The sequence below is a fragment of the Peromyscus maniculatus genome, chromosome 17 (genome assembly GCF_049852395.1).
Source record: "Peromyscus maniculatus bairdii isolate BWxNUB_F1_BW_parent chromosome 17, HU_Pman_BW_mat_3.1, whole genome shotgun sequence".
Classification (NCBI taxonomy): Eukaryota; Metazoa; Chordata; class Mammalia; order Rodentia; family Cricetidae; genus Peromyscus; species Peromyscus maniculatus.
The window spans coordinates 41873469-41897905 of record NC_134868.1 but is presented as its reverse complement, the minus strand read 5'-3'; the positions used below and the strand labels follow the sequence as shown (position 1 = coordinate 41897905).

At 43.0% G+C, this 24437-nt stretch overlaps 2 protein-coding genes across 2 annotated transcripts; one reads left to right on the top strand and one right to left on the bottom strand.

Moving 5' to 3' along the window:
- The first annotated feature begins 75 nt into the window (after window positions 1–75).
- Window positions 76–10982, top strand: Tti2 (TELO2 interacting protein 2). Its single transcript, XM_006973936.4, has 7 exons — window positions 76–1118; window positions 3119–3305; window positions 4243–4335; window positions 5695–5882; window positions 5959–6102; window positions 9440–9602; window positions 10810–10982. The coding sequence occupies exons 1-7, from the start codon at window positions 469–471 to the stop codon at window positions 10909–10911; spliced, it is 1527 nt and encodes a 508-aa protein (XP_006973998.1). The 5' UTR covers window positions 76–468; the 3' UTR covers window positions 10912–10982.
- Mak16 (MAK16 homolog) lies at window positions 10402–20434 on the bottom strand. The gene is made up of 10 exons (XM_006973935.4): window positions 20283–20434; window positions 16872–16921; window positions 16685–16794; window positions 16540–16604; window positions 16207–16358; window positions 15128–15182; window positions 14065–14139; window positions 12365–12475; window positions 11870–11935; window positions 10402–11686 (listed from the first exon to the last, which is right to left on the bottom strand). The coding sequence occupies exons 1-10, from the start codon at window positions 20295–20297 to the stop codon at window positions 11489–11491; spliced, it is 897 nt and encodes a 298-aa protein (XP_006973997.1). The 5' UTR covers window positions 20298–20434; the 3' UTR covers window positions 10402–11488.
- Window positions 20435–24437: the final 4003 nt, after the last annotated feature.

Below are 24437 nucleotides of genomic sequence, written 5' to 3'. Positions count from 1 at the left end.
GCTTTTCGGCCGCGAGTCGTGAAAAGGAGCGTGGCGGCTCCCCTGGCGGAAGTTAGTTTTGCACTTTACGGCCACGGGGGGGGGTTACCTGGGGCCGGAAGTTGCTGGATGCAGAGTCGCGACGGGAAAAGCTCTAGGTACCGGGAACCTCGTTGGTGTCGCGGCTCAGTAGTTTCTCTTTAAAACTTAACTTTTTGTTGTTGTCGTCGTCGTTGTCGTTGTTCTTGAGTCTTCAGAAAGGTTAATCCCTTCACGTGTTAGGAGTTTGAGGCTCGCACCGTAGCAAGCTCCCCGCCCCCCTTTACACCCACTTAACCGGACCCCACTGGATCCTTGTCTCAAACCGTACATGGTTTGGGTTCTGTTCACCGGGGGACTCCCAGCCCCGGGGAGATCTTCCCTCTGAGACTCCAGACCCCTCCCCAGCCCCGCGGGGGACCCCACCCACCCACCCGGGTGCGATCAGGAATGAAACTGGACAGCGCAGAGGAGATATCCCCGGGCCGCCCCTCCCCGGCCGCAGAGGGGTCTCCCGCTGCCCTCGAACATGCCTTCTCCAAGGTGCTGCACGGTCTGAGCCGCCAAGAGCCCGGGCCGGGCGACGCAAGACGTGCCATTCTTAAAGACCTCGGTGCTTTACTAGCAGCCGCCGAGAGCGACAGGTTATTTGAGGGGAGTCGGGGTGGCGAGTCGCTCCGGGGCATGCCCGAGATCCTGGGACAGGTGGCGAAAGCCCTGGAGAAGTTCGCAGCCCCACCCAAGGAGAAGGTAGATGGAGGCGACGGGTATTCCGGAGTGGCCGAGAAAGCGACTGAAGTCGGCTTGCTGTTTCTTGAGCTGCTGGGGAAGGTCGAGACGGCTAAGCGCTCTCCCGCCCGCCCCGCGTGGAAGACAGGCCTCCGCCCCTTGGCGGGACCCACGTATGTGTTTGCCACCACGCACAGATCGGAGCAGCCCTGGACCAGTCCGAGATCCCGGCATGTGGCCGATGAGGTGCTGTCCTCGCTGCTTCGAGTGGCTGAGTGCAGTTCCGTGGCAGGATTCCTGTGCGGAGAAGATGAGGACGATCGAGGGAGCTTTGCTGCGGTCTTGGGGCTTCTTAGACCCCATTTGAATAAGTGAGTACTGCGCTTCTCACTCTTACCTGGCCGGTAAAGATGTTGGCCTATTCGATCTCTCAAGGCCCAGGGCGGTTGTGACTTGCTGGAAATGAGGTAACCCGATAGAAGCAAATTCGAGATTAGATCCGAAGTCTTCAAACTCCGTTTTCTGCACCGAATGACTGCCTTGGGAAATTAGAAATTCTGAAAATAGCCATGGAAATTGTGTCCCATTTATATGGAATCAAGTATCTTATGCTAAGTACCCATGGGTATTTGGAAAGGATCCAGTCTTTCAGCTTGAATTTAAATATTGGGACCTCTAACTCTAATAACTCTTAATTATTAGATTAGGGTGATTATTATATACAGAAGAAATAATTGAAATAAAGTGATGAAAACCCTTTATTATTAAAATTATTATTATATATTATTATTATAAAGTGAATTGAATTGGATTGCTGTGGGTTTTGACTTGCTACTTTTAGTGTTTTGTTTTGTTTTGATCCAGGTTTTAATTTCGTTTATTTATATATTTTTGCGATAGGGTCTCACTATGTAGCCTTGGCTGCCCCGAAACTCTTATGTAGACTAGACCAGCATGGAACTAACAGAGATTGGTTTACCTCTAATTTCTGTGTGTTCCATTACACCTGTTCCAGGCAGAGTTTTTTGTCTTCTGATTTTTTTTTTCTTTTTTGGAAATGTTATTATTTTTAATTATGTATAGGTGTGTGTCTGCATAAGAGTGCAGGTGCCTGAGGAGGCCAGCAGTGTCTGATCCCCTGGAGCTGGACTTACAGATGATAGTGAGCCACATGGTATAGTTGCTGAGATCTAAGTATGGGTCCTTTGGAAGAGCAGCAAATGCTCGTGACCAGTGAGCAATCTCTCCAACCCCTTCAGGAAGGTTTTCATGGAGCCAGGGGTGACTGCCCTGAATTTCTGATCCTGCCTCCAAGTGCTGAGATTGCACATGTGCCCCACAGGCATGCCTCACCATTGGATTGAGCCAGGGCTTTGTGCATGTTAGGCAAGCACCTTAGCAACTGAGCTAGATTCCCAGGCCTCTGGCACCAGAATGATGAGACAAAATAAACTTGGAGCTAAAAGGCTTTCAAACTAGTGCCTCTTTCTTTTCTTTCTTTCTTTCTTTCTTTCTTTCTTTCTTTCTTTCTTTCTTTCTTTCTTTCTTTCTTTCTTTTTTTTTTTTTAAAGATGTGGTGTTGGGGATTTATCTCAGTGGTAGAGCGCTTGCCTAGCAAGCACAAGGCCCTGGGTTCGGTCCTCAGCTCCATAGATAGATAGATAGATAAAGACGTGCTTACTTTATAGGCTGTCTTTGAGCTCCCTATGTAGTCCATGTTGGCCTCAACCTTGAGAGATACCCTGCCTCAGTTTCCTCAATGCTTAGATTCCAGAGGTGCAACATTGTGCACAGTTTAGTGTTTCTTTGTATTGTTTCGGGTAGGACTAGGTCAGGTAGCTTCCATGAGTCTTGTTTTATTATTTGTAATCAAAGGCGATATACCTATTATACAGTTACTATTTTGAGGACATTAAGTCAGATGTGCAGACTCCCTTTATAAACTATAAGTTGGTGCTCATGGACTGATTTGTTTATTGCTTTGGCATTGTACTGGTAAGACACCTTTACTCTCCTCCCCCTTCTCAGCACATTTCACATCATTTACCAACTGACCACCACTGACCTCACAGGTCTTTTACATATCTGTAGTTGTGGAATGGCTGCTACTTACTGAATAAGCTTATATTACCCAGAGTTTGGGCAGTCACTAAGTATGTATAGTGTAAGTTATGTAAATTAATTCAATTCAAATCATAAAATGTATTTAAAAAAACAATAGTTATATAAAGATACATATATACATACATGCATATATGTATATATGTATAAATCTGTTAAAGACAAAAAAAAAGAAAGAAACTCTTGTTAAGCTTAACTAGTTTACTTTGCCATATCATTTTACTTAGTGTGGTTTCATGTGTCCTTGCAGGGAATCCTGGAAGAGTAATCCTGCTGTCAAACATGTTTTCTCATGGACTCTGCAACAGGTCACTCAGCCCTGGCTGAGCCAGCATCTGGAAAAGATACTTCCTCCATCTTTGCTCATCTCAGATGATTATCAGACTGAGAATAAAATCCTGGGTGTCCAGTGCCTCCATCACATTGTGGTTAATGTGGTAAGCAGCCTCATCTCTGGCCTGTACTGATTGGGCAGACCGAGTTACTCATGGATGCTCTTCATTTCTGATCTATTTTTGCTCTATGTTTATGTCTTATAAGTAACTTCCTTTTCATGTTGTCATTTAATTCACTTATTTATATTTTTCTCCATATATTATGTTATGTGTGTATATATATATGTACATATATATATACATATATAATATATGTGTTTTTCTCTCCCAACCTGGTAGAAGTAGTATCTCATTGGTATTATAATAAATAAAAGGGTAATTTTAGAAGAGATAGGATCATGCTTCATTATAAAAATGAAACAAAAGCAAAACCAAAACATACATATAGAAATTAACAGGTAGTCTCAAGTTTAAAAGAAAAATCAGAATTCAAAAGGAACCATACCAAAATGTTCAAAGTGTTACTGAAGGAGACTTTTGTATTATGGAGCTTTTATAAGGCACACAAAAGTAGATAGTGGGGGGCCCCCAGCTGGATCAGGCCCTCTGAATAGGTGAGACAGTTGATTGGCTTGATCAGTTTGGGAGGCAACTAGGCAGTGGGACCAAGTCCTGTGCTCATTGCATGAGTTGGCTGTTTGAAACCTGGAGCTTATGCAGGGACACTTGGCTCAGTCTGGGAGGAAGGGACTGGACCTGCCTGGACTGAGTCTACCAGGTTGATTGCAGTCCTTGGGGGAGGACTTGTCCTGGAGGTGGTGGGAATGGGGGGTAGGCTGGGGGTAAAGGGAGGGGGTGGGAGGGGGGAGAATAGGGGAACCCATGGCTGATATGTAGAACTGAATGGTATTTTAAAATAAAATATATATATAAAGTAGATAGTGGTTTACTGACTCTCCATATGCCCATATATAACTTAAAATTTTCTATATTTTGCCACTCTTGAAAAATTTTAACTGGATAATTTGTGTGTTTACAGCCAGCTGCTGATTTGCTGCAGTACAACAGAGCCCAGGTCCTCTACCATGCCCTTTTTAATCACTTATACATGCCAGAGCACGACCTCATTCAGGTATTGTAAGATATACTCCTAACTGTGTGGTTTCCGGCAGGAGAAGGTAGTATTGTGTAAGCAGGAGCAGCTTAGAGCTGTTTTCTCCTTAGAAAATGAGGACACCTGAAAGCTGCTGCCTACTAGAGAGCATCTCAGTGTTAGGTGGGCATCCACTCTCCTGAGCATCCTCAGCGTGGCCCAGGTTTTATCTTCATGAGTGTTAACCATATGCCGCTTGGGGGTAGGTCTGTTTTTATTAAGTTAAATGGTTTTCCTCTCTGCTGCTCCATGTTAACACATGTATTTGAAACCTCTTGTGTGTAGATACTTTAGTGTCATTCTCCCAGCCAACAGCCATTACCTGATATCTATTATGTGTCTATAGAGGTTCCAAGAATAAGTGACTCAGAGTGTTTCTGCCTTGAAACCCTTTGGAAGACTTCTATATAAATATATAACTGTACACATATATCTCTGTGTATGTGCAATCCAGCAACAGCTATATTCCAAGAGGTATAGTGTGACCAGCAGCAACAGGCAACTATCGAGGTTGAGGGCGGCTTTAGGAGACTGGGACTGACGGGATAATGTTTATGAAGGGTAAAAAGTAGTTTCTTAGGAGGGAGAAGAAAACTAAAGACAAGAAACAAGCTACACAAAGTGGAGACATCTTGTTTTTCTTTGTGCTGGCATTGAATCCCAGTCCTCATACATGTAAGGAAAGTGCCCTGTACTGAGCCTCCTCAGCCTGTTGCTTTGGTTTTTTGTCAAGAGTCTGATTCTAGCCCAGGCTGGCCTGGGACCTGCACTGGCCCTGGCTACTAAGTGCTGGGATGGCCGGTGCACAGCACAGTGTCCAGCAGCTCCTCCTGGCTTCTGTTTTGTGCTGTCTCTACCTCTAAGGTTTTGGGTACCGAGAATCCAGTTACTCTCAGATGGAAAATTTATTAACATGATGAAGAAAGGAGATTTTTTAAATCGTCGAACATCAGAAAAGCCTCAGTTTCCCAGAGTGCTAAAAAGGAATGCCTAAACACCATAACTTCTAAAGAAGTTTGGACTGTCTTAGATTCGGTGGAGCAGATTGATGTAAAGTGCCCATGACTATCATGTGTCACTGAGTCTAAGGGACAATAGACCTAGATCCTTGGGTTAAGGAAGGCCCGAGCTCGCCAGTCTTTCCATATCACAGATTAGTGAAGAACAGTTCTGGAGAGGAAGTTTGAAAATTTGCAGTAATATGTACCTTGTACTTTAGTTACGGGTATCTTTTAGAATTTTGTGACATATCCTAGGAACAGTAGATTAATGAGGATCTTAGAAATGTTGTGAATGCAAATGAATGAACTGTGGTTTCTTTTCATTCTTTCCTCCTAGGCTGTGCTGCTGTGCCTCCTTGATTTATTCCCTGTCCTAGAGAAAGCTCTGCACTGGAAGGGAGATGCAGCTCGAGCCACTACACACTGTCATGATGTACTACAGCTGATCCTCACCCACATGGAGCCAGAGCATCGCCTTCTCTTACGGAGGACTTATGCCAGAAACCTGCCAGCTTTTGTGAAGAAGTGAGCACTTGGGCTTCTGCTCTGGTCATATATGCCATGTTCAACTTCTGATCACCACATTTTCTCTTATTTTTAGGCTGGGGATCCTAACTGTCCGGCACTTGAAGAGGCTGGAGAAAGTTATCATTGGTTATCTGGAGGTTTATGATGGACCAGAAGAAGAAACCAGGTTGAAGATCCTGGAAACCCTGAAACTTGTCATGCAGTATGCTTGGCCCAGGTATGGCACCCAAGCTGACAGATGGGCTTTCAGGGCGTGCTTAGGTTGACTTTCTCGTCAGACCTTGTCTGGGTAAGATATTCGGGACATTCAGTGTATCTGAATCTTTCACTGTCTTCATTTCTAGGATTACAGCTACTTCTGATACTCATATTTGAACCCCTTATTTGAACTGCTTTCATCAGCCAATAGTTCTGAGTTCTGACACAGTTAAATCACTTCTGTTCCTTGAAAGTTCTAAGGCTGGGCACTGTGCACAACTTTTTAATTCTAGCACTCAGGAGGCAGAGGCAGGCAGACCTCTGTAGGTTTGAGGCCAGCTAATCTATATAACGAGTTTCAGGTCATCCTGGGCTACATAGAGAGACCCTTTCTCAAAAAGACAAAAAACAAAACAAACAAACAAAAAAGAACCCACACACAAACCAACCACACACAATTCTATGGTCACATAAGTTGGGAAACCTTGCAGGTTGTCTTACTTTTCTATTGCTGTGGTAAGACACCATGACCAAGGCAGTTTACAGAAGAAAGTTTATCTGGGGCTTACAGTTTCAGAGGGTTAGAGTCCATGACCATTGCAGAAGGCAGCCTGGCTGTGGCTACGGGGCAGTAACTCAGAGCTCACATCTTGAGACGCGGAGGATGAAGGAAGAGAGAGCCAATTAGAAATGGCATGGGCTTTTATAACTTCAGAGCCCACGCCTAGTGCCACACCTCCTAACAGTCCCACCACCTGGGACCAAGTATTCAAATATATGAGCCTGTGGGGCCATTCACATTCAACCCACTACAGAGATGGTCTATTCAGATTGTAGTTATAATTTATATCAAAATACTAAGGGCTATTTAAGGCTGATGTGTACTAAAGTGGTGGTGTACTTGCCTATTATACACAAGGGTTTTGGTCCTAATCAATGCTCCTCCCCAAAAAGCCTACTTAGAGAAGTATTTCAATAGGCATATTTAACTGTGTTGATCCTACAGGTCCTCAGTCTAATTGAAAAATGGAGTGCTTCAAGGCACATCACTTAACATTTGCAGAGCAGTGATTGGATTGCTAACTTGGGATATGCTTATTAGAAAGCATCTCAAATGTGGCTTGAAGGTGTCAGGAGTAAAGTATAACCTGAACTGTCTAGTCACCTAACGGCTTTCTTGCATGAATGGAAGCGTTAATTTAGTCAGAAAATCTAGAGCCCCAACTTAGTCTGTTTAGGAGTGTGTTTTCTTTCTTTCTTTCTTTCTTTCTTTCTTTCTTTCTTTCTTTCTTTCTTTCTTTCTTTCTTTCTTTCTTTCTTTCTCTCTCTCTCTCTCTCTCTCTCTCTCTCTCTCTCTCTCTCTCTCTCCCTCCCTCCCTCCCTCCCTCTCTCTCTCTCTCTCTCTCTCTCTCTCTCTCTTTTTTGGTTTTTCGAGACAGGGTTTCTCTGTGTAGCTTTGCGCCTTTCCTGGGACTCACTTGGTAGCCCAGGCTGGCCTCGAACTCACAGAGATCCGCCTAGCTCTGCCTCCCGAGTGCTGGGATTAAAGGTGTGCGCCACCACCTCTCGGCTGTGTTTTCTTTCTTTATATACCAGAGTCAAGAAACTTTCCCCAGTAACAATCTTACTTACATTTGTAACTATGTTGCATTTCTTCACCTTTCATCTTGTCCCCTACTAAGCAACATCTATTATGTTCTCCTGAAGCACTCAGTACCTGTTATTAGGTACATAAGTATTTAGAGAATGAATAGATGGATAAATGAAATTGAATCAAACGCATTCTCTACTGGGCCTTTAAAGGGTAAAGGAGAAGGGAAGTGAAGAAATGTCGGGAGGCTGGAGCAGGAGGATGTGTATCTCTGTAGAGGCAGAGTGTGGGAAGTGGTGAACACAGTAGACTACTGAAAGCTTACAGAGAAATGCATACACGCTGTAGGGAAACACTGAACAGTTTTGAGATAAGAGATGGAAATGTTTCTTTGCAGAAATATGGCTTGTTTATGTATATTTTCCCCACAGTACGTTATTTTCCACCTTTCATTAAAGTTTAGTTTATAAAACTTACCAAATTAAAGTCTATAACGTAAGTGGCATGACATACGGTCAGAATTTCATGAAACCAGTACTTGTGTCCATTTCACAAAAAGGATGAAGACTTAGAGACAAGCAGTTAATAATAGAATAGGCTGAACTTAAGAGCAAGTGAGTGACCTGTTGCACGAATCCTAAATGGTCTTATAATAAAAACCCGGAGCCAGATATTGGGGTAAATGCTGAAAGATCAGAGGAAATAAGCCACAGCCACCTCTCACCTCACCAGTTCCACGAATTCTGACTGAATGCCTCTGAGTCCTCAGTTCCCATCTCCTCCTGCCTTATATGCCTTTCTCCACCCAGCCATATCATTTCCTGTCTCAACCTTCCTAGTGCTGGGATTAATAGCTTGTGTGCTTCCCAAATACTTGTAGCAAAGGCATGAGATCTCAAGTACTGGGATTAAAGGTGTGAGCCACCACTGCCTGGCTCTGTTTCTTTTAGCCTGGATTAATCTCCTGTAGTCCAGGGTGGCTTTGAACTCACAGAGATCCAGACGATCTTTGCCTCCCAAATGATAGGATTAAAGGTGTGTGCCACCACTGCCTGACCTTTATGTTTAATCTAGTGGCTGGCTCTGTGTTCTGATACTTCAGGCAAATTTTATTAGCGTACATACAACAAAATGTCACCACAGTGGCCAGTGACTGAAAGTTCGTATTGCCACTTAAGCACTACCTGTCATCCTTACTTCTCAAAGCAAGGTTTTTCTGTGGTAAAGCTCAAGTTCTAGATCCTCCCATGTTCTGAGTGTTGGGACTATAATCACAAACCAATACCTGCAGCCTCACTTTAATGTCCTGGCATTAAGTTACTTGACTGCGGGCTGTCTCATCTCAGGTCTAAATTACAGGGCCTTGAACAGGAGAGATCTTTGCTCACCTTATTCTCAGTCCATACATAATAGGGCAGTTTCCTTGAACAGAATCAAGCATTGGCAGGAAATCAAGTTGAGTTTTCTGGTATTTTTGTTTGAGACAGGGCCTGGCTGTAGCCCTGGCTGCTCAGAAACTCAGAGATCCACCTGTCTCTGCTTCTGACTGGTACAAAGTATTCTTGAGCAAGTCAGTGTGTGTACACAGGCTGGGTGCTGCAGAAAATAACTTTGAGGCTAACAATCTGCAGTCTTGTCTTTGGTCCTGTTTGCAGTGCTACAATAGCAAACATCATTTGACTTCAGTTTTCCCATGTCTGGACCAAGACTTGTCCAAGTTTTAACATTCCAGTTTGGAATATGAAGTTTTTCTTCCTGGTTCCAGGATTTCCTGCAGAGTTGTAGTCTTGCTGAAGGCTCTCCTGAAGCTGATATGTGATGTAGCAAGGGACACAAGCCTCACAACTGAGGCCACGAAGAGCACCCTACTCCAGGAAGCCACAGACTGCCTGATTCTCCTGGACCACTGTTCTCAGGGGCAGGTGAAGGTAAGGCTAGAGTCTGTAAGTAGGTTTCAGTTGGCCTCGTTGTTCCTAGGTAACCCCAGTGATTGTCATTTGCTACTCATACGCCCAGCCAAGTTTGGACATCAACGTGTAGGGTTAGGCCCCTACCTCTGTACCCTCTAGTCTTGGACTGTTTGTTGGATATCTTACCCTATTTATTTTTGGTGCTAGGGCTGAACTCTTAATATTATTCAAAACCATTTAGAGGATCAGATGTTACTGACAAATCAGGATAAGAAAGAATAAGCCAGGCCACTAAGATTTTATAAAATTTAAGTTCTAAGATTGACATGACACCTACTGTGCTAGTGAGACACCTCCAAGTTCTGTTCTAGACTATGAATTAAATTAACCGGTACCAACAAAGCCCAAAGAAAGGAGGCTGTAAGCTGCCATGGAGTAATCATGTAACTGAGATACCAGAACGTGGCCCCTCTAAGATGTTTGCCTATTCTTGTGTGCATGTGCAGGTAAATGCAACGGAGGGTGTCATTCCTTAAGCACCGTCCCTCCCCACTTTTTCAGACTTTCTCACTGACTCGGAACTCTTGAAGCAGGCTTGGCTGGCTGGTGGGCCAAGTAGGCCCGAGGATCTGCTTGTTTCCTTCCAATACTGAGATTACTTGGTGTATGTGCCCACTGATGACAAGCGTGGACTTTAAACATGGGACTGAACTTAGGCCCTCATGCTCATCCCACTTCTCCAGTTTCCAGATACTTAATTTACCAGCAGGAAATTCTTCCTTCAGTCTCATATTCCACAAAATTCAGAAGACTGTAGTTTATGGTATCTACAAGTGCATTTATTTACATGTAATTAAAGGACTAATTTCCCATTTTTTACCACAATTAGAAATCTCTAAAGTTTAAAGGAACATAAGAAGAAACTCATGCCCCAAAAGGGAATATAGTTTGTTTTTCAGTTCATTTAAACATTTCATTACAGCCCCTTAAAACTGTTCGTACAATTTTCCAGCCAGAGGTCCAGCTTGAGTTGTTCTAGCTAGAATGAAGGAGGCTCTTCAGAGCCAGTAGGCTACTTTTAAGTTTTTAAGTAAGGCCTGTGCTGATGGTGGCACTCTCTCCCAGTGCCCTGCATGCTCATTTTTTGAGTATGTGAAGAAAAGAAAAGACAATGGGGATATATAGGTTTTACAAAAGTTAATGCCTGTTTGGTTTCATGTTTCAGGGTCTTCTGGCTAAAATTGCCCTATCCTGTGAAGATAGCACAGTGGTGAGCTGCATCAGTAAAGTGCAGAACTCTGCAGATGTTCCCTGCAATGACACTTGAGATGACTAACCAGATCGTATGGATGGAGTTATGGAAAAGTCTATTTTTATATTAAACATTCTAAGTTGGAACTTTAGTTTACTTCAGTTTGTCCTTATAAGAGAAACTGAACAAAAAAACTGAAGCCAGGCACTTGTGGCACATGCCTTTAATCCCAGCACTCAGGAGGCAGAGGCTAGTTCGAGTAAAGCCTGAGTTTGAGGACAACCTGGTCTACAAGAGAGAGTTTGAGGACAGCCCAGGCTACACAGAGAAACCCTGTCTCAAAAAACCAAAAAGGATGAAGAAACACATTTCTAAGTAAAAACTGGGGAGAATTAGCACTTGTAACTTAGGAATATTTACAGCCACAATGCCATTCTAGCTCTAGGAACTCATCTGTTAGGTTCCTCAGGCTCAAGCTGTTACAGCACATGTTATAAAAATACTCTTTACAATATAAGGCTCTTCTCCATTCACTCCAGATTTTTTGCTCCACTGAAGTGACATAAATATTAACAATATAAATACAATATGAAACAGCACAAAAGGACACAGTTGGAAGTGTCAACTTTCCAGGATAAAAGATGAAGGGAACTCATGTGGTCTTGGCTTTAGTCATGGGCTCTGTCTCCTGCTCATACTCTATTTCCACATAGGCCCGTTTTTTCCGCAAAGGTCCTTTCAAGGGTGCTTTGCCTTTGTGTCTGGCCTTATGGGCCTTTTCTTCTTCTTCTTCACTGGAGGATTCATCATCTTGTTCTTCATCGCTGCCAGCATCCAGTTTATCCATATCCTAATATGTGGAGACAGAAGTCAGCCAGGGAAAGTGCACGGTTTCTCCACACACACTCCCTGCCTTGCTCGGCCAGTTCAGAACAGACCAGAGAACACATCTGCGCATGTGTGCAGATCCTCCCTGCTTCCCCTCCTTTATTTACTGCAGGCCACAAGACATTCTCTGTCCCACAGAGCTCACCTCAAAATCACTCAGGTCACTCTCATCTACCTCATCATCTTCTACAAACTCTCTTTTTCCCACATCCTAAAACAAAACAGTTACCAGGTTAGGAAAAAAACATTTAAGATCCAGTTTAGACATCTAATTTTACCTCTTTTCATAAATAAGTGAAGCAGAGTCTACCTACATATCCAGCTACCAAAATCTATTACTCTCAAGTTTAATGTTTATAACTTAAAAGAAATCTGGCGCTAGCAGACTCTCTTAGTCCAATTGGGTGCTGGCAGAAAATTTCTTAATAAAGAAAAAAGAGATAAATAAATTAATTAATTAAAAGAAAAATTAAGGGTGTAAAAGTCAATGTATATATAGTTGATTGGCTGAGCTCTGCTAAACCAAAATTAATGATCACATGATACAAAAGGGAGGTGTAAATAATGCTGCCTCTGACTTATGTGAAAATGTGTCACCCTAAAGATTACTGCATTTCAAAACAAAACAAGCCATACTCACCTCTTCATCTTCCTCATCATCCATTTCTTCATCTTCAGAGTCACTCTCTGCTTCCTGTTTCTCTAGGGCCTTGTCAAAGGCATGGATGGGGAAGTTGTAGATGTCGCCATACTGAAAAACAAACAGACTGCCTTGAACTATTCTTGAGTATTACATTTTTCAAAGTTCCTCTTGCCCTACAAGCTTATTATTCATCATAAGGGACTAAGTAAGAAAACTGTGATGAACAATACTTCTCTAGTTTTCCAACCTAGACACAGTATATTTATGACATTTAACAATCAATGAATGGTTGATATTAAATAGATAGCTTCTATGGAGAAGAGAACCAAGTCATTTCAAAGTTATTGAAGTTTATGAAACCACACACATTGGGACAAACCTAATTTTACTTAGAAAGGGATATAACACATTTTAATCACCTTTCCATCTTTCTAAATGACACTGATCTTAGCCAAAAGGCTAAAAACTCATTTTAAAAGATTAGAGTAATACATAGAAGCAGAAACTAGGCATCAGGACTGAGGATGGAGCTCAGTTGGCAGAGTACTTGTTTAGCACATACAAATTCCTGGGTTCAATCCCCAACATCATACACACCTGCATGGTGATGGATACCTATAATCCAATATGTGGGAGGTTGGAGGCAGGAGGATCAAGAATTTAAACTTTTTTTGCTACATAGTGAATCTGAGGCTATCAGTCTCAAAACAACAAAAATAAAACTATAGGGAGATGAGGAGGTGCCAAAGTGAGCGAATGTTTGCTGATGACATGGGCACAGCCATGCCAAGGACCCCTGAGCATCAGATCCATGAAGACTGACAAAGCACTCTTTTCAGGGTGAGGCTCAAGGGATGGCAAAGCTGTGCTCTGGTCTGAGTGCAAATGCTGATGGTGTGTGCAGAAAATGTCTACTATATAGAGCTCTGCCTCCCCAACATTTATGGTCTGAAGAAGTCCCCACTAGAGACTGTTCCTCCTAAGATTTAGCTAAACCTGTCTCCTTGGTCCAGCTGTGTACCATAAACCCTGGCTCCTTATTTACCTGCAAGTAACAACCCTATTCCGTTGTTCAGCTGTATGCCATAGCCTGCCTCCCTGTTCAACTCTATATAGTAAACATGCTGAGCTTCCGAGGTGCTTAGGTTTCTCATCCAGGAGCCCAGTCCATCCAATCCCAGCTTTCTGCCTATCTTTTTTTTTCTTTGCTGCCTGGAGTTAAGTCTGTCCCTGGACGCTGTGCATGGACAGGGAGAAAAAACACTATGGCTTTTATGATGTTTTTACACAGAACTGCTGAGCTTGGAAATGTCAACTGGAAATAAGGGCAAATGGAAAAACTTTCACCAGGAAGACAGGCCTATGTGAATTTGTTTTATTCCATGGACAAATTTGGGTAGGAAGGCTATTGTGAAATGTTTAAAAATAAATGCATTAGCCAGGCAGTGGTGGCACATGCCTTTAATCCCAGTACTTGGGAGGCAGCGAGGCAGGTGAACCTCTGAGTTCGAGGCCAGCCTGGTCTACAAAGAAAGTTCCAGGACAGCTAGGGCTGTGCTGTTATATAGATAGAAACCCTGTCTCGAAAAACTAACCAACCAACCAACCAACCACTGAAATAAACACATTTTCTGTATTCCTAGCATGTCACTACAACATAAGAAAACACTTGTCCCCAACACTACTAGCTTTCTCACCGTATCTTGTTTCAGTCTTTCCAGTAATTCCTTCTCAATGGCATTGTCCAGCTGGGCAGCTATTAATGCTTTTTCCTGTAAGAAAAGAGCAAATCCATTACTCCAGTAGGACTCATTTTCTAGCCTGTACAAATATAATTACCAATTTTTAATAACAGTATGATGTGGTGTGGTTACTTCCTATTTGCTTCCATTAGTGAAGCTTTTGCTTCTCTGGCCAGACACATTTCTTCTTTCCCTCTCAAAACCTCTTGGGAACCTTTCAATTAAAGAATTCCCTTCTATAATTTGCATAAATGTAACAAATAAGTAAAGTGAAAAAAATTCCTATGGCTTTAGCAATAGCATTCTGAATTTCTAGCAAGCCCCTGATAGACAGACTACACATACAGCTTCCATACATTTAAGACTGTCAGAGGGGTCAGGAGAGATGGGTAAGGTGGTAAAGTGCTTGACCTGCACTTTCAGTCTTTCTAGTAATTCCTTCTCAATGGCATTGTCCAAGAAACCACCTAGTTTACTCCAGAGCAGCTCAATCCGAGATCGGAGCAGTGTGTCCTGGTTTCTGGTTTTCTAACCAACAATCTCATGATCAAAACCTTTCAATTTTCTGAGTAATATAATCAAAGTAGCCATAAGGCTACTTAAAGACAGCATTTAAACTCTGCTGAAGGTGATATATGAGACAGGCAATGTCAAAATTCTAAATTCTGAAACAATGACAAAGAATTTTAGATAGAGTTATTGAAAATACTTTTTCATTGTTTTCCATTATATGGCTTTAGCAATAGCATTCTGAATTTCTAACAAGCCCCTGATAGAGAGACTACACATATATGCTTACATACATTTAACACCTACACACACACACACCTACAAAGACCCCTGAGTATCTATTTTTAGCCTTCATTGAAAATCATAATAATCTGAAGATAATAAAGAGATCATGTCACTGAAGATAAACTACCCCCCACTAGTGACTCAATATTATGAATCCCATGCACCCCACTCCTTTCTCACATGGAAATATAGAAGCTATGTCAATATCAGGACAATATGTTACCTCTCTTCTTTTTTCCCTTCGTTCAACCTTCTTACTCAAAGGAACAAGTTTCTTCCTAGCAGAAATCAAGTACAACATATTAGAAAATTGAAGTTCGCTTTAAAAATTAAAGAATTAGAATTGATTTTGTGTGGCTAAGCTCCATATCATATAGCAAAACACAGGATATAAGTTTCTAGATATTCAGGCTGCTAGTATAGCTCAGTGACAGATCATCTGCCTAGCACATGCAAGGCTCTAGGTGTGGTGTGCATGTGCATACGTGCATGAACACACACACACCTACAGTTGAATGGTATGAAAAGTTAGGAGCCCAGGGAGCGGCTCACATCAGTAGCTTAGCATTAAGGGTGAGGCAGAAGGATCACTGTGAGTTAGAAGATACACATTAAGTTCCAGGGCCAGCTTGGACTACACGGTATGATGTTGCCTCGTTTTGTTTTTGTTTTTCGAGGTAGGGTCTTTCTGAGTAGCCCTGGCTGCTCTGTAACTTGCTCTGTAGACCAGGCTGGCCTCAACCTCAGAGATCAACCTGCCTCTGCCTCCAGAGTGCTGGGATTAAAGGCATGTGACACCAAGTCAAGCCATAAAACTCAGATATTTGAGCATGTATTGTAATGTGGTTATTTCTGTTTTCTTTAGGTTCACTATATTAAGATTACTGCTTCAATGAACTAAGAAAAAAGAATTTTCTGAAAAAGGTTCATGTGATTTTTGAGATTCTCTGCTAATCTCAATGAAGAGGCCTTCATTTCACACTCCTTCAGAAGTTATTCTATTAGTCCTATGGATCTCACATCCTCTTTACTCCACAGTGTGGTTCATACTTCTATTAATCACATTTTTAGAGCATTTTGAAACCTTTCATTTCATTTTAAACAATTTCCAGGTAGGCAGGATAATCACATATTCTGCTTTAAAAATCCTGCAGAACCACTGGACACCTCTTTATCCCAAAGTCTTTTCTTGGCATATCACAGATTAGTCACAGTTGAATTGAACAGAAAACACTGTTTGTGATATGGTCTAGGAAACGGTAATAGACTGAGCATGAATAAAGGAATGAACGTGGTCCTTACCGTCGTTTCAGGGTAAGTTTTCTAATTCGAATCAGGTACTGGGTTATCTTGGTAAACCTCTGCTTGCATTTGTGTCGGATGAAGCGGGGCCAATAAATTAAATTTTCGTCTATCTGTTCCAGTGCTTTCTCGTAGTTTTTACTAAGTCGGACCTGTGGAACAGAAAAGGGAAACATGAAGGGAAAAGGTAAATCATGTTAGGTCTTCATTTTCAGTACCCATAGGGCATAATGAAGACGGGTTAAAAGTCTAGAGATGGCCCAACCAAGAGGGAAGCTTGTGGAATTCTTGATCTTGACCAACGGTCACTGCGGTTTTCTCAATGAGTCTTACCCGTTCCCAGAGACGCCGAGGGAAAGCCGCTCTTTCTATAACCTTCATATACAGGTAGCACTGTCCTAAGGACAAGTTCAACAGCCGTGTTATTATTTAGAGAGACCGGGAAGACGCTCATATAGACATTGTGTAGTTTTCCTACCTTTCTCTTCTTTAATGGTAGCATACTGACTGTTTGCCAGAGGACACGAAGACCGATTGCACAGCCCTGTCAGACTGTACTCATTTCTGCAAAAGCCCTGAGTCTTGGTTCTAGGATGCAAGGAGAGAAATGTTTACAACCAAGAAGGCCACTGAATGCATTTCAATCTAGGCTGCAATATACTCACCTTATTTTGAAAGAGCAAAATTGTCTGTTTCCTAGTGTATTCCAGATAACCTGCAAGACAAAGTGAAAGCCCTTTTGCTCTGACCCCAAAGATGCTGTTTAATATAAAAAGAGACAATGTTCTCCAGGCTGCAATGATGCTCACTGGCGGAATTCTTCCCAGCATGTGCAAAGCCCTCAGTTTAGTCTCCAGCACCACCAAAATACAAACAAAAAGATGATGGCGAACCATGTTAGCACAGTGCTACAGTGCTTCAATTAGGAAAGGGTCTTTAGGGAATGAATGAAAAGAAGTATTCTTTTAATAGGGCTGACTCGTTTCCTTTACACAGTAACATAGTCTTGTAAAAAACAAAAACAAAACAAAAAAACTAAATATAGCTTGGTGGTAGTGACACACTTCAGAGGCAGAGGCAGGTGGAGCTCTGTAAGTTCAAGACCAGCCTAGTCTATAGGCTTATTACTTAGCAACAGAATTTCAATAATAGTTGGCAACTATTTTCCCAGAATATACATACATTCTACCATCTATAGTATGCCCGTGTCTAGTATTAAAATGAGTCATACCATGCCGGGTGGTGGTGCACGCCTTTAATCCCAGCACTCGGGAGGTGCTGCAGGCCGCAGGAATATATCATAAGAACTCAGCTGGTTATGGCAAAGTCACTACCTGGAGGGATCAGGGAATTCCTCCAGAGGAAGCCAAATCCCAAGGAGTTTTTGGTGTTACTTTGCTTGTTATATATCAGCTGTCTTCTGTTATGAAAATCATGTGTGCCTTCATAGTTTTTCCAATTGACTTTCCCCTAAGAAGGACTAACAGTGTAGACTGATCACTCTCTGGACATACACATTCCAGGTATTTGGAGAAGCCTCAGGAAAGGCTTTCTCTGGAATCAGATTATCTCCCTTAGCCACTTTCAAGAACTACAGGAAACATCACCCAGGTGGGCGCCCAATTTCCAAGGACTAACAATGATAACAGCCCACATGCAAGTCTCCTGACTTACAGTAAATTCCACAAGGAGACACCGCCTAGGAGAGGTGGACGTTAAGTAATAGCTTTACACAATTTAGCTCGGACACTTCCTTTATATACTGGGACTTCCAGGGCACAAAGGGGAGAAGAGAAAAGAATGGAAGAACTAGATGGGTAAGAACTTGAGAGGAACAAACTGAGATGGAGAAGAACTAGATTGAAGGGCTAAAAGAGAGGACTAGAGGAACAAGATGGAAGATGAGGAAGAGCCCGATGGAGAAGAACAAGATGAGGAAGAGCCAGATGAGAGAGAAGGACACGGGAGAGGAGCTGATAGGGGAAAGAACTAGACAGATGAGAACCTAGAAGGGACAGAACTAGATGAAGAAATTAAGATAGAACCTAGAGGGGACAGTAGATAAATATAGAGAGAAATCAGGCAAGAAAGGAGCTAGACATGAGAAGAGAACTGAAGCTGTGTATAAAGAAAGTTATGCCAGAGGAATTAAAACAAGTGGATGATAGAGCTCGGTGTGCTGAGATTCTATTTCCTGAAAATAGTCCTCGCCATTAGTAGTTCTCTCTCCTGAGCCCCTGGGGTGTATAATATTGAGGCTGGTTCCTCTAATATTATACAAGAGGGAGGCAGAGCCAGGTGGATCTCTGTGAGCTCAAGGCTAGCCTGGTTTACAGAGTGAGATCCAGGACAGGCACCAAAACTACACAGAGAAACCCTGTCTCAAAAAAAACAACAACAACAAAAAGTCATATCACATACACCTTGTAATTTTTCTTTTTACGTGTTCATTATCCATTGTCAAAGGCTGCACAGTACTAGATACTTAGATATACCTACCAAAACTTTACCTTTTACCATCTCCCACTAGTTAATGTGTTCTTTATTCTAAGGCAAAAAAACTGACACCTCCAAGCCCTGACATCATAAACACTCAAGTGTTTGTTGGCTGAAAGAAAGTACAGTCCTTCAAGCACTATATTTAGTTAGGGGAAAGTATATAAATGATGCAATTTAAGAGCCATATATGAGAGCAAAGAAGCCTTTGGATGGACTGCCTTGAGGAACTGAGACTCTAGAGCAATTAAAGGAAAAAATGAAGACGGGTCAGAGAATAAAACATATGTTGGGGATTTAATAGGGGTGTCTGGTGGGGGAGTTAGGAAACAAAAAATGAAATGGGAAAGTGGGGATACCATTCAAGCTATTGGCTTTTAAACATGAGACTTCTTTCCTAAGCACCAGATTTGTCTGTGCATCCAGCTGCCCATTTGGCATCTCTAAAAGGATCCCAATGATAAAATACCGAAACGTAACTCTCAGTTCCACACTCCTCTAAAGAATACAACCTTCTTCCTGGTTCCCACTAAAAAGACTTAAAAACATTTCTTTCAAGATTCTACCTGACCTTGCCCTGGCATGCAAACCAAATTCATCTGTCCTCTCTCACCCTCTTGATTCCTGTAACAAGTTCCATGACAAGTCCCATCTCCAATCTTTGTACCTTTACCATTTCTACCCTCCTTCAGTGGCCGGCTCATTGCCAATTTTTTGGTCCTTATTCAAATGTCTGACTGGCCATATCTGCAGTGGTCTCTCCTCTCCACTCTTCTCCATTACTCCTCTTTCGTGGTACCATTTTTTTTTTTGTTTGTTTGTTTTTTTGTTTTTCGAGACAGGGTTTCTCTGTGTAGCTTTGCGCCTTTCCTGGAACTCACTTGGTAGCCCAGGCTGGCCTCGAACTCACAGAGATCCACCTGGCTCTGCCTCCCGTGTGCTGGGATTAAAGACGTGCGCCACCACCGCCCGGCTTCGTGGTACCATTTACCATGCAACCGTCTCGTCTGCTTATTCTCCATCTCCAGAGTGCTTATGAAAGCAGAATTTTTTTTTTTTTTTTTTTTTTGGTCTGACTGATTAACAACCAAACCCTCAGTAATTACCGCCGTGCCTACACACTGCTGGAATGGGTAAGTATTTACAACTCCTGTAGGATACTTGCGAAATTACGGCTCAGACAGTAGAGAGAGGTAAAGAAAAGCCTAACGCGGAAAAAGTAGACCGAAGAGGAACGCTCGTGGATGGGCAGGACCCTCACACATGAATTTTAAACTTCGCACCTCTCCCGCCTTCCAGGTCCCGGGACCACTGCCATTCCGCTGGCAACGGCACAAGGACCTTTAACTGCCAGGGACTAAATGAGTCGATGCGGTGGGCTGAGGCTGGGGTGTCCCGGCCTTTGAACCGCAGTGGGGCGCTGAGATAAGCGCGACTGGGAAAACGGGGGTCCTGGAAGACTCGCAATCCGAGGGAACTGGAGACGAACGGGCCCCCTGAGTCTGCGGATCTGAGTCCGGAATGAGCGAAACGCCCCCCCAACAAACCCCAGGGCGCCACAGCCACAGGAGGGAACTCACATCGTCCGACTGCATGGTGCAGGCGGGTCAGCACGCCGCGTTCAGGCAGGACCAGGAGAGCGGGCATGCCCCTTCCGGGGAGCCGCTTCCGGAGAGCCCGGCCTAGCCTATCGCGAGGAAGTCTCCATCTCGCGGAAGCCCGTGACGTCTCCGAAGGGCTGAGCGTGCGCGCTCCCGCGCCCCAGCGCTCGCCTCGTTCCGAGCGTGCTCGCCTCCCGCGTCCTTTGCTGTAGGGACGCAGGCAGCGGCGCGCGTGCGTCTTGCTCGATTTGTCTTTGCAGCGCTCGCGCCTACTGTCTTCTTCCATCACAAGCCACGTTGGCTGCTCCTGTGGACTCGCCTCAATCTCTGAATAGCGAGACTCACTTGTCCTAATGGAAGGCGCGCTCCCGACCCTCCATTGTGCACGCGCGGGGACGCGAATGCTCACGCCGTCTCACTTCTAGGCGGTGGCCGCAAGCCTTACAAGACTTGAAGTTGTCAGCTCTTCTAAAAACCATCCTGCTGCGGCTTCTAACATCTCCATCCTCACTTTGAAATGCACACTGTGCATCTACTTTAAAGGCAAACAAACAAACAAAAAAACCTGTGTGCAAGTGACCCCCAAACTGACAGATTCTCCCGTCCCTGCCTTGCTTCTCCCGTGGAGATAGTACCCTTGCCATACATAAGTTTTCAGTTTCATAAGGTCCCATTTATTTATTTGTTTGTTTGTTTGTACGTTCGTTTTTTTATTTGGTTTTTCGAGACAGGGTTTCTCTGTGTAGCTTTGCGCCTTTTCCTGGAACTCACTTGGTAGCCTAGGCTGGCCCGGAACTCACAGAGATCCACCTGGCTCTGCCTCCTGAGTGCTGGGATTAAAGGCGTGCGCCACCACCGCCCGGCATGGTCCCCTTTATTAATGGTTTGCCTAAGTGCTTGTGCTGGGCCCACATTTTTGTGAGCCACAGCCATGGTTTTTCCTCAGGCCTAAGAACCTGACTGCAGCTCCCTGACACGTGGGAGCTTTGTTTTGTTTTTCAAGACAGTGTTTCTCTGTGTAGCCTTGGCTGTCCCCGTCTCGGCCTCGAATTTACAAGAGATTCACCTGCCTCTGCCTCTCAACTGCTGGGATTAAAGACATGGCCCCCCACACCGAGCTTACATGGGATTTCTTAACATGGCTGCTTACTTGAACCAGCTAGTGATGAGAATCTCATCACGGGACTCAGTGGGTAAAAGTGCTTTGATGACCCGAGTTTGATCCCCATGTAATGGAGGAAGAGAATTAACTCCTGCAGGTTGTCCTTCCCCATCCCTCACTATGGACACAAAACCACTGAGGCATGCATGTGTCCCATCCCTACAACAATAAATAAATAAATAAATAAATAAATAAATAAATAAATAAATAAATAAATAAATAAATAAATAAATAAATAAATAAGATAAACAATATAAATAAATGTGATATTTTTAAATAAGATATGGTAATGCCTGCCCCATTATTCTTTTTTTGCTTAGGATTGCCTGGGCTATCCAGGGAATTTTGTGTTTCCATATGGATTTTATGATTGGTTTTCTACTTCTGTGAAGACTACCATGGAGATTTTGATTAAGACTATATTTGAGCCATACATTGCTTTTGGTAGGATGGTCATTTTTTTTTTTTCTAATAGTCTTCTAGCCTATGAACATGAGAGGTTCCTCTATCACTTAGTGTCTTCCTGGATTTCCTTTCTCAGTTTTAAAGTTTTCATCATAGAGGTTCCTCCTCTCCTTGGTTAGGTTTACTATGAGGTATTTTATTGTATTTTTTAAATTTTTATTTATTTATTATGCATACAGTGTTCTGCCTGCATCCCTGCAGGCCAGAAGAGGGCACCAGATTTCATTACAGATGGTTGTGAGCCATCATGTGGCTGCTAGGAATTGAACTCAGGACCTCTGGAAGAACAGCCAGTGCTCTTAACCTCTGAGCCATCTCTCCAGCCCCGGTATTTTATTTTATTATTGGTGCTGTTGTGAAGGAGAGTGTTTCCCTCATTTTCTCCTCAGTATATTGGTCGTTGGTTTATAGAAAGGCTATTGAGTTTTTCAGGCTGATTTCGTATTCTGCTGATTTGCTGAATGTCTTATTCAGTTCTAGGGGATTCTTGTGTATCCTTAGGTCTCCTACATAGAACAGAATCGTCTATGCATAGAAGTATTTTCACTTATTTTCCTTCTTGTGTCCTGATTATTTCTTTCCCTTGTCTTATGCCCTAGTTAAGATTTGAGCCTATATTGAACAGGTGCAGAGACAATGGACATCTCTGTTTTGTTTCTGATTTCAATAGAATTAATTGCCTTGAATTTCTTTACACATAGGATGATGTTGACTTCAGGATTGTCATGTATAGCCTTTATGATATCGAGGTATTTTCTCTCTTGTTCTATTATCTCTAGAACTTTTATCATGAAGATATGTTGGGTTTTCTCTAATGTCTTTTCTTTTTCCATTGAGATGATCCTTTGATTTTTGTCTTTAAGTCCATTTATATGATTTATTACCTTTATCAATTTGCATATGTTGACCACAATCACTGCATCTCTTAGATAAAGCCAAGTTGATCAATCTTAGTGAGTTATCTTTATATTGTATGCCTGTATTTGTTTTGCAAGTATTCTGTTGAGAATTTTTGCATCTTTGTTCATCAAGGATATTGGCCTGTAGTTCTCTTTTGTTGTTGGTGTATTTTGGTCTGGTTTGGGTATTGGCTTCATAAATGGTGTTTGGAAGTGTCCTTCCTATTTCTGTTTTGTGGAGTCACTTGTGAAGCATTGGTTGTAGTTCTTTCCCAAGATCTGATAGAATTTTGCTGTGAACCCATCTTGGCCTTTTAAAGTCAGGGGAAAGAGGAGCCCTCATGCACTGTTGATGAGAGTATAAACTTGTGTAGCCACTCTGGAAATCCATGTCAAGAAATCTCAAACAGCAGACACGAGATCCACCCTATGTCTCAGCTGTAGCACTGCTTCTCATACCCACAAGACTGACATCCCACTCCACAGAGACTTGCAGAGCCATGTTCTCATTGCTGCTCTATTTATATAGCTAGACATGGAAGCAACCCAAATGTCCTTCAGTTGATGAGCAGATAAAGACAATTTGGCACATATATGCAACAGAATCCTATTCAGTTAGTTGTAAAGAAAAACAAAATCATGAATTTTGCAGGTAAATGGACTAGAAAATGTTATGCTGGGTGTGGTAACCCCAACCCAGAAAGTCAAACACTGCATGTTCTCTCTTAATTGTGAATCCTAGCTCTGAATCTTTAGATGTGAATATATAAGTAGTCCGACTTTTTCATCGGGACCGCTGGCTCCCTAATAAAGACACGGAGACTTATTATTTACTATGAAAACTCGGCCTATAGCTTAGGCTTGTCCCGCTAGCTCCTATAACTCAAATTGACCCATTTCTATGCATCTACGTATTGCCACACGACTCCTGGCATTTACCTGTCTGTCCTCCTGTGTGTCTTGTTCCCTCTCCATCTGGCTGACGACTCTGCCTTCTTCCTCCTAGCATTTTCTCTGCCCTGAAAATCCTGCCTAGCTATTGGCCATTTAGCTTTTTATTCAACCAATCTTCACAGTGTACAAAAAGATTATTCCACAACACATATAACCTTGTATCACATCAGAAACTAGGAGAGTAAATGGGACACTGACAGTTTGGAGAGAGGGAACTCTAGAGAGGGGGATGGCAGGACACAGGTGCCATGAAGAGAAATGGGGGGTCTAACTGGGAAGTGGGGAGGGGCAGGTTTTGAGGTTTTGAGACCACACACCATTCCCGACGAACCCTCTCTGCTTCCTGCTGTGACTCAAGATATGAGCCCTCCACTCTCAGCTTCTGCTCCAGCCATATCCCTGCCACCCGCTGCTTCTGTTCACCGTCATAGGCTCTAAACTCGGTAGAACCATGAGCCCCAAAGAAATTCTTTCCTCTATAAGTTGCCTTGGCCATGGTGTTTTAGCACAGCCAAAGAAAAGCGACAAAGACCGCACCCCTGGGAAACTTGCTTAACCTCTTTATTGTCTTCATTTCTCATCTATCAAATGGGAAGAGTAAGAGAGACTTCTTCAAAGTGTTGAGGAGATGTGACCTTCATGAATGATTTAACA

What these genes read in the sequence shown, in the direction of transcription:
- Mak16 (XM_006973935.4), bottom strand. An exon ending in CTCGGCGTCTCTGGGAACGG is followed by an intron (nt 16,359 to 16,539) that starts GTAAGACTCATT and finishes TCTGTTCCACAG; the next exon opens with GTCCGACTTAGTAAAAACTA. An exon ending in ATGATGAGGAAGATGAAGAG is followed by an intron (nt 11,936 to 12,364) that starts GTGAGTATGGCT and finishes GTTTTGTTTTAG; the next exon opens with GATGTGGGAAAAAGAGAGTT.
- Tti2 (XM_006973936.4), top strand. Translation starts at nt 469, where the DNA reads ATGAAACTGGACAGCGCAGAGGAGATATCCCCGGGCCGCCCCTCCCCG. An exon ending in CTTAGACCCCATTTGAATAA is followed by an intron (nt 1,119 to 3,118) that starts GTGAGTACTGCG and finishes GTGTCCTTGCAG; the next exon opens with GGAATCCTGGAAGAGTAATC. An exon ending in ATCACATTGTGGTTAATGTG is followed by an intron (nt 3,306 to 4,242) that starts GTAAGCAGCCTC and finishes GTGTGTTTACAG; the next exon opens with CCAGCTGCTGATTTGCTGCA.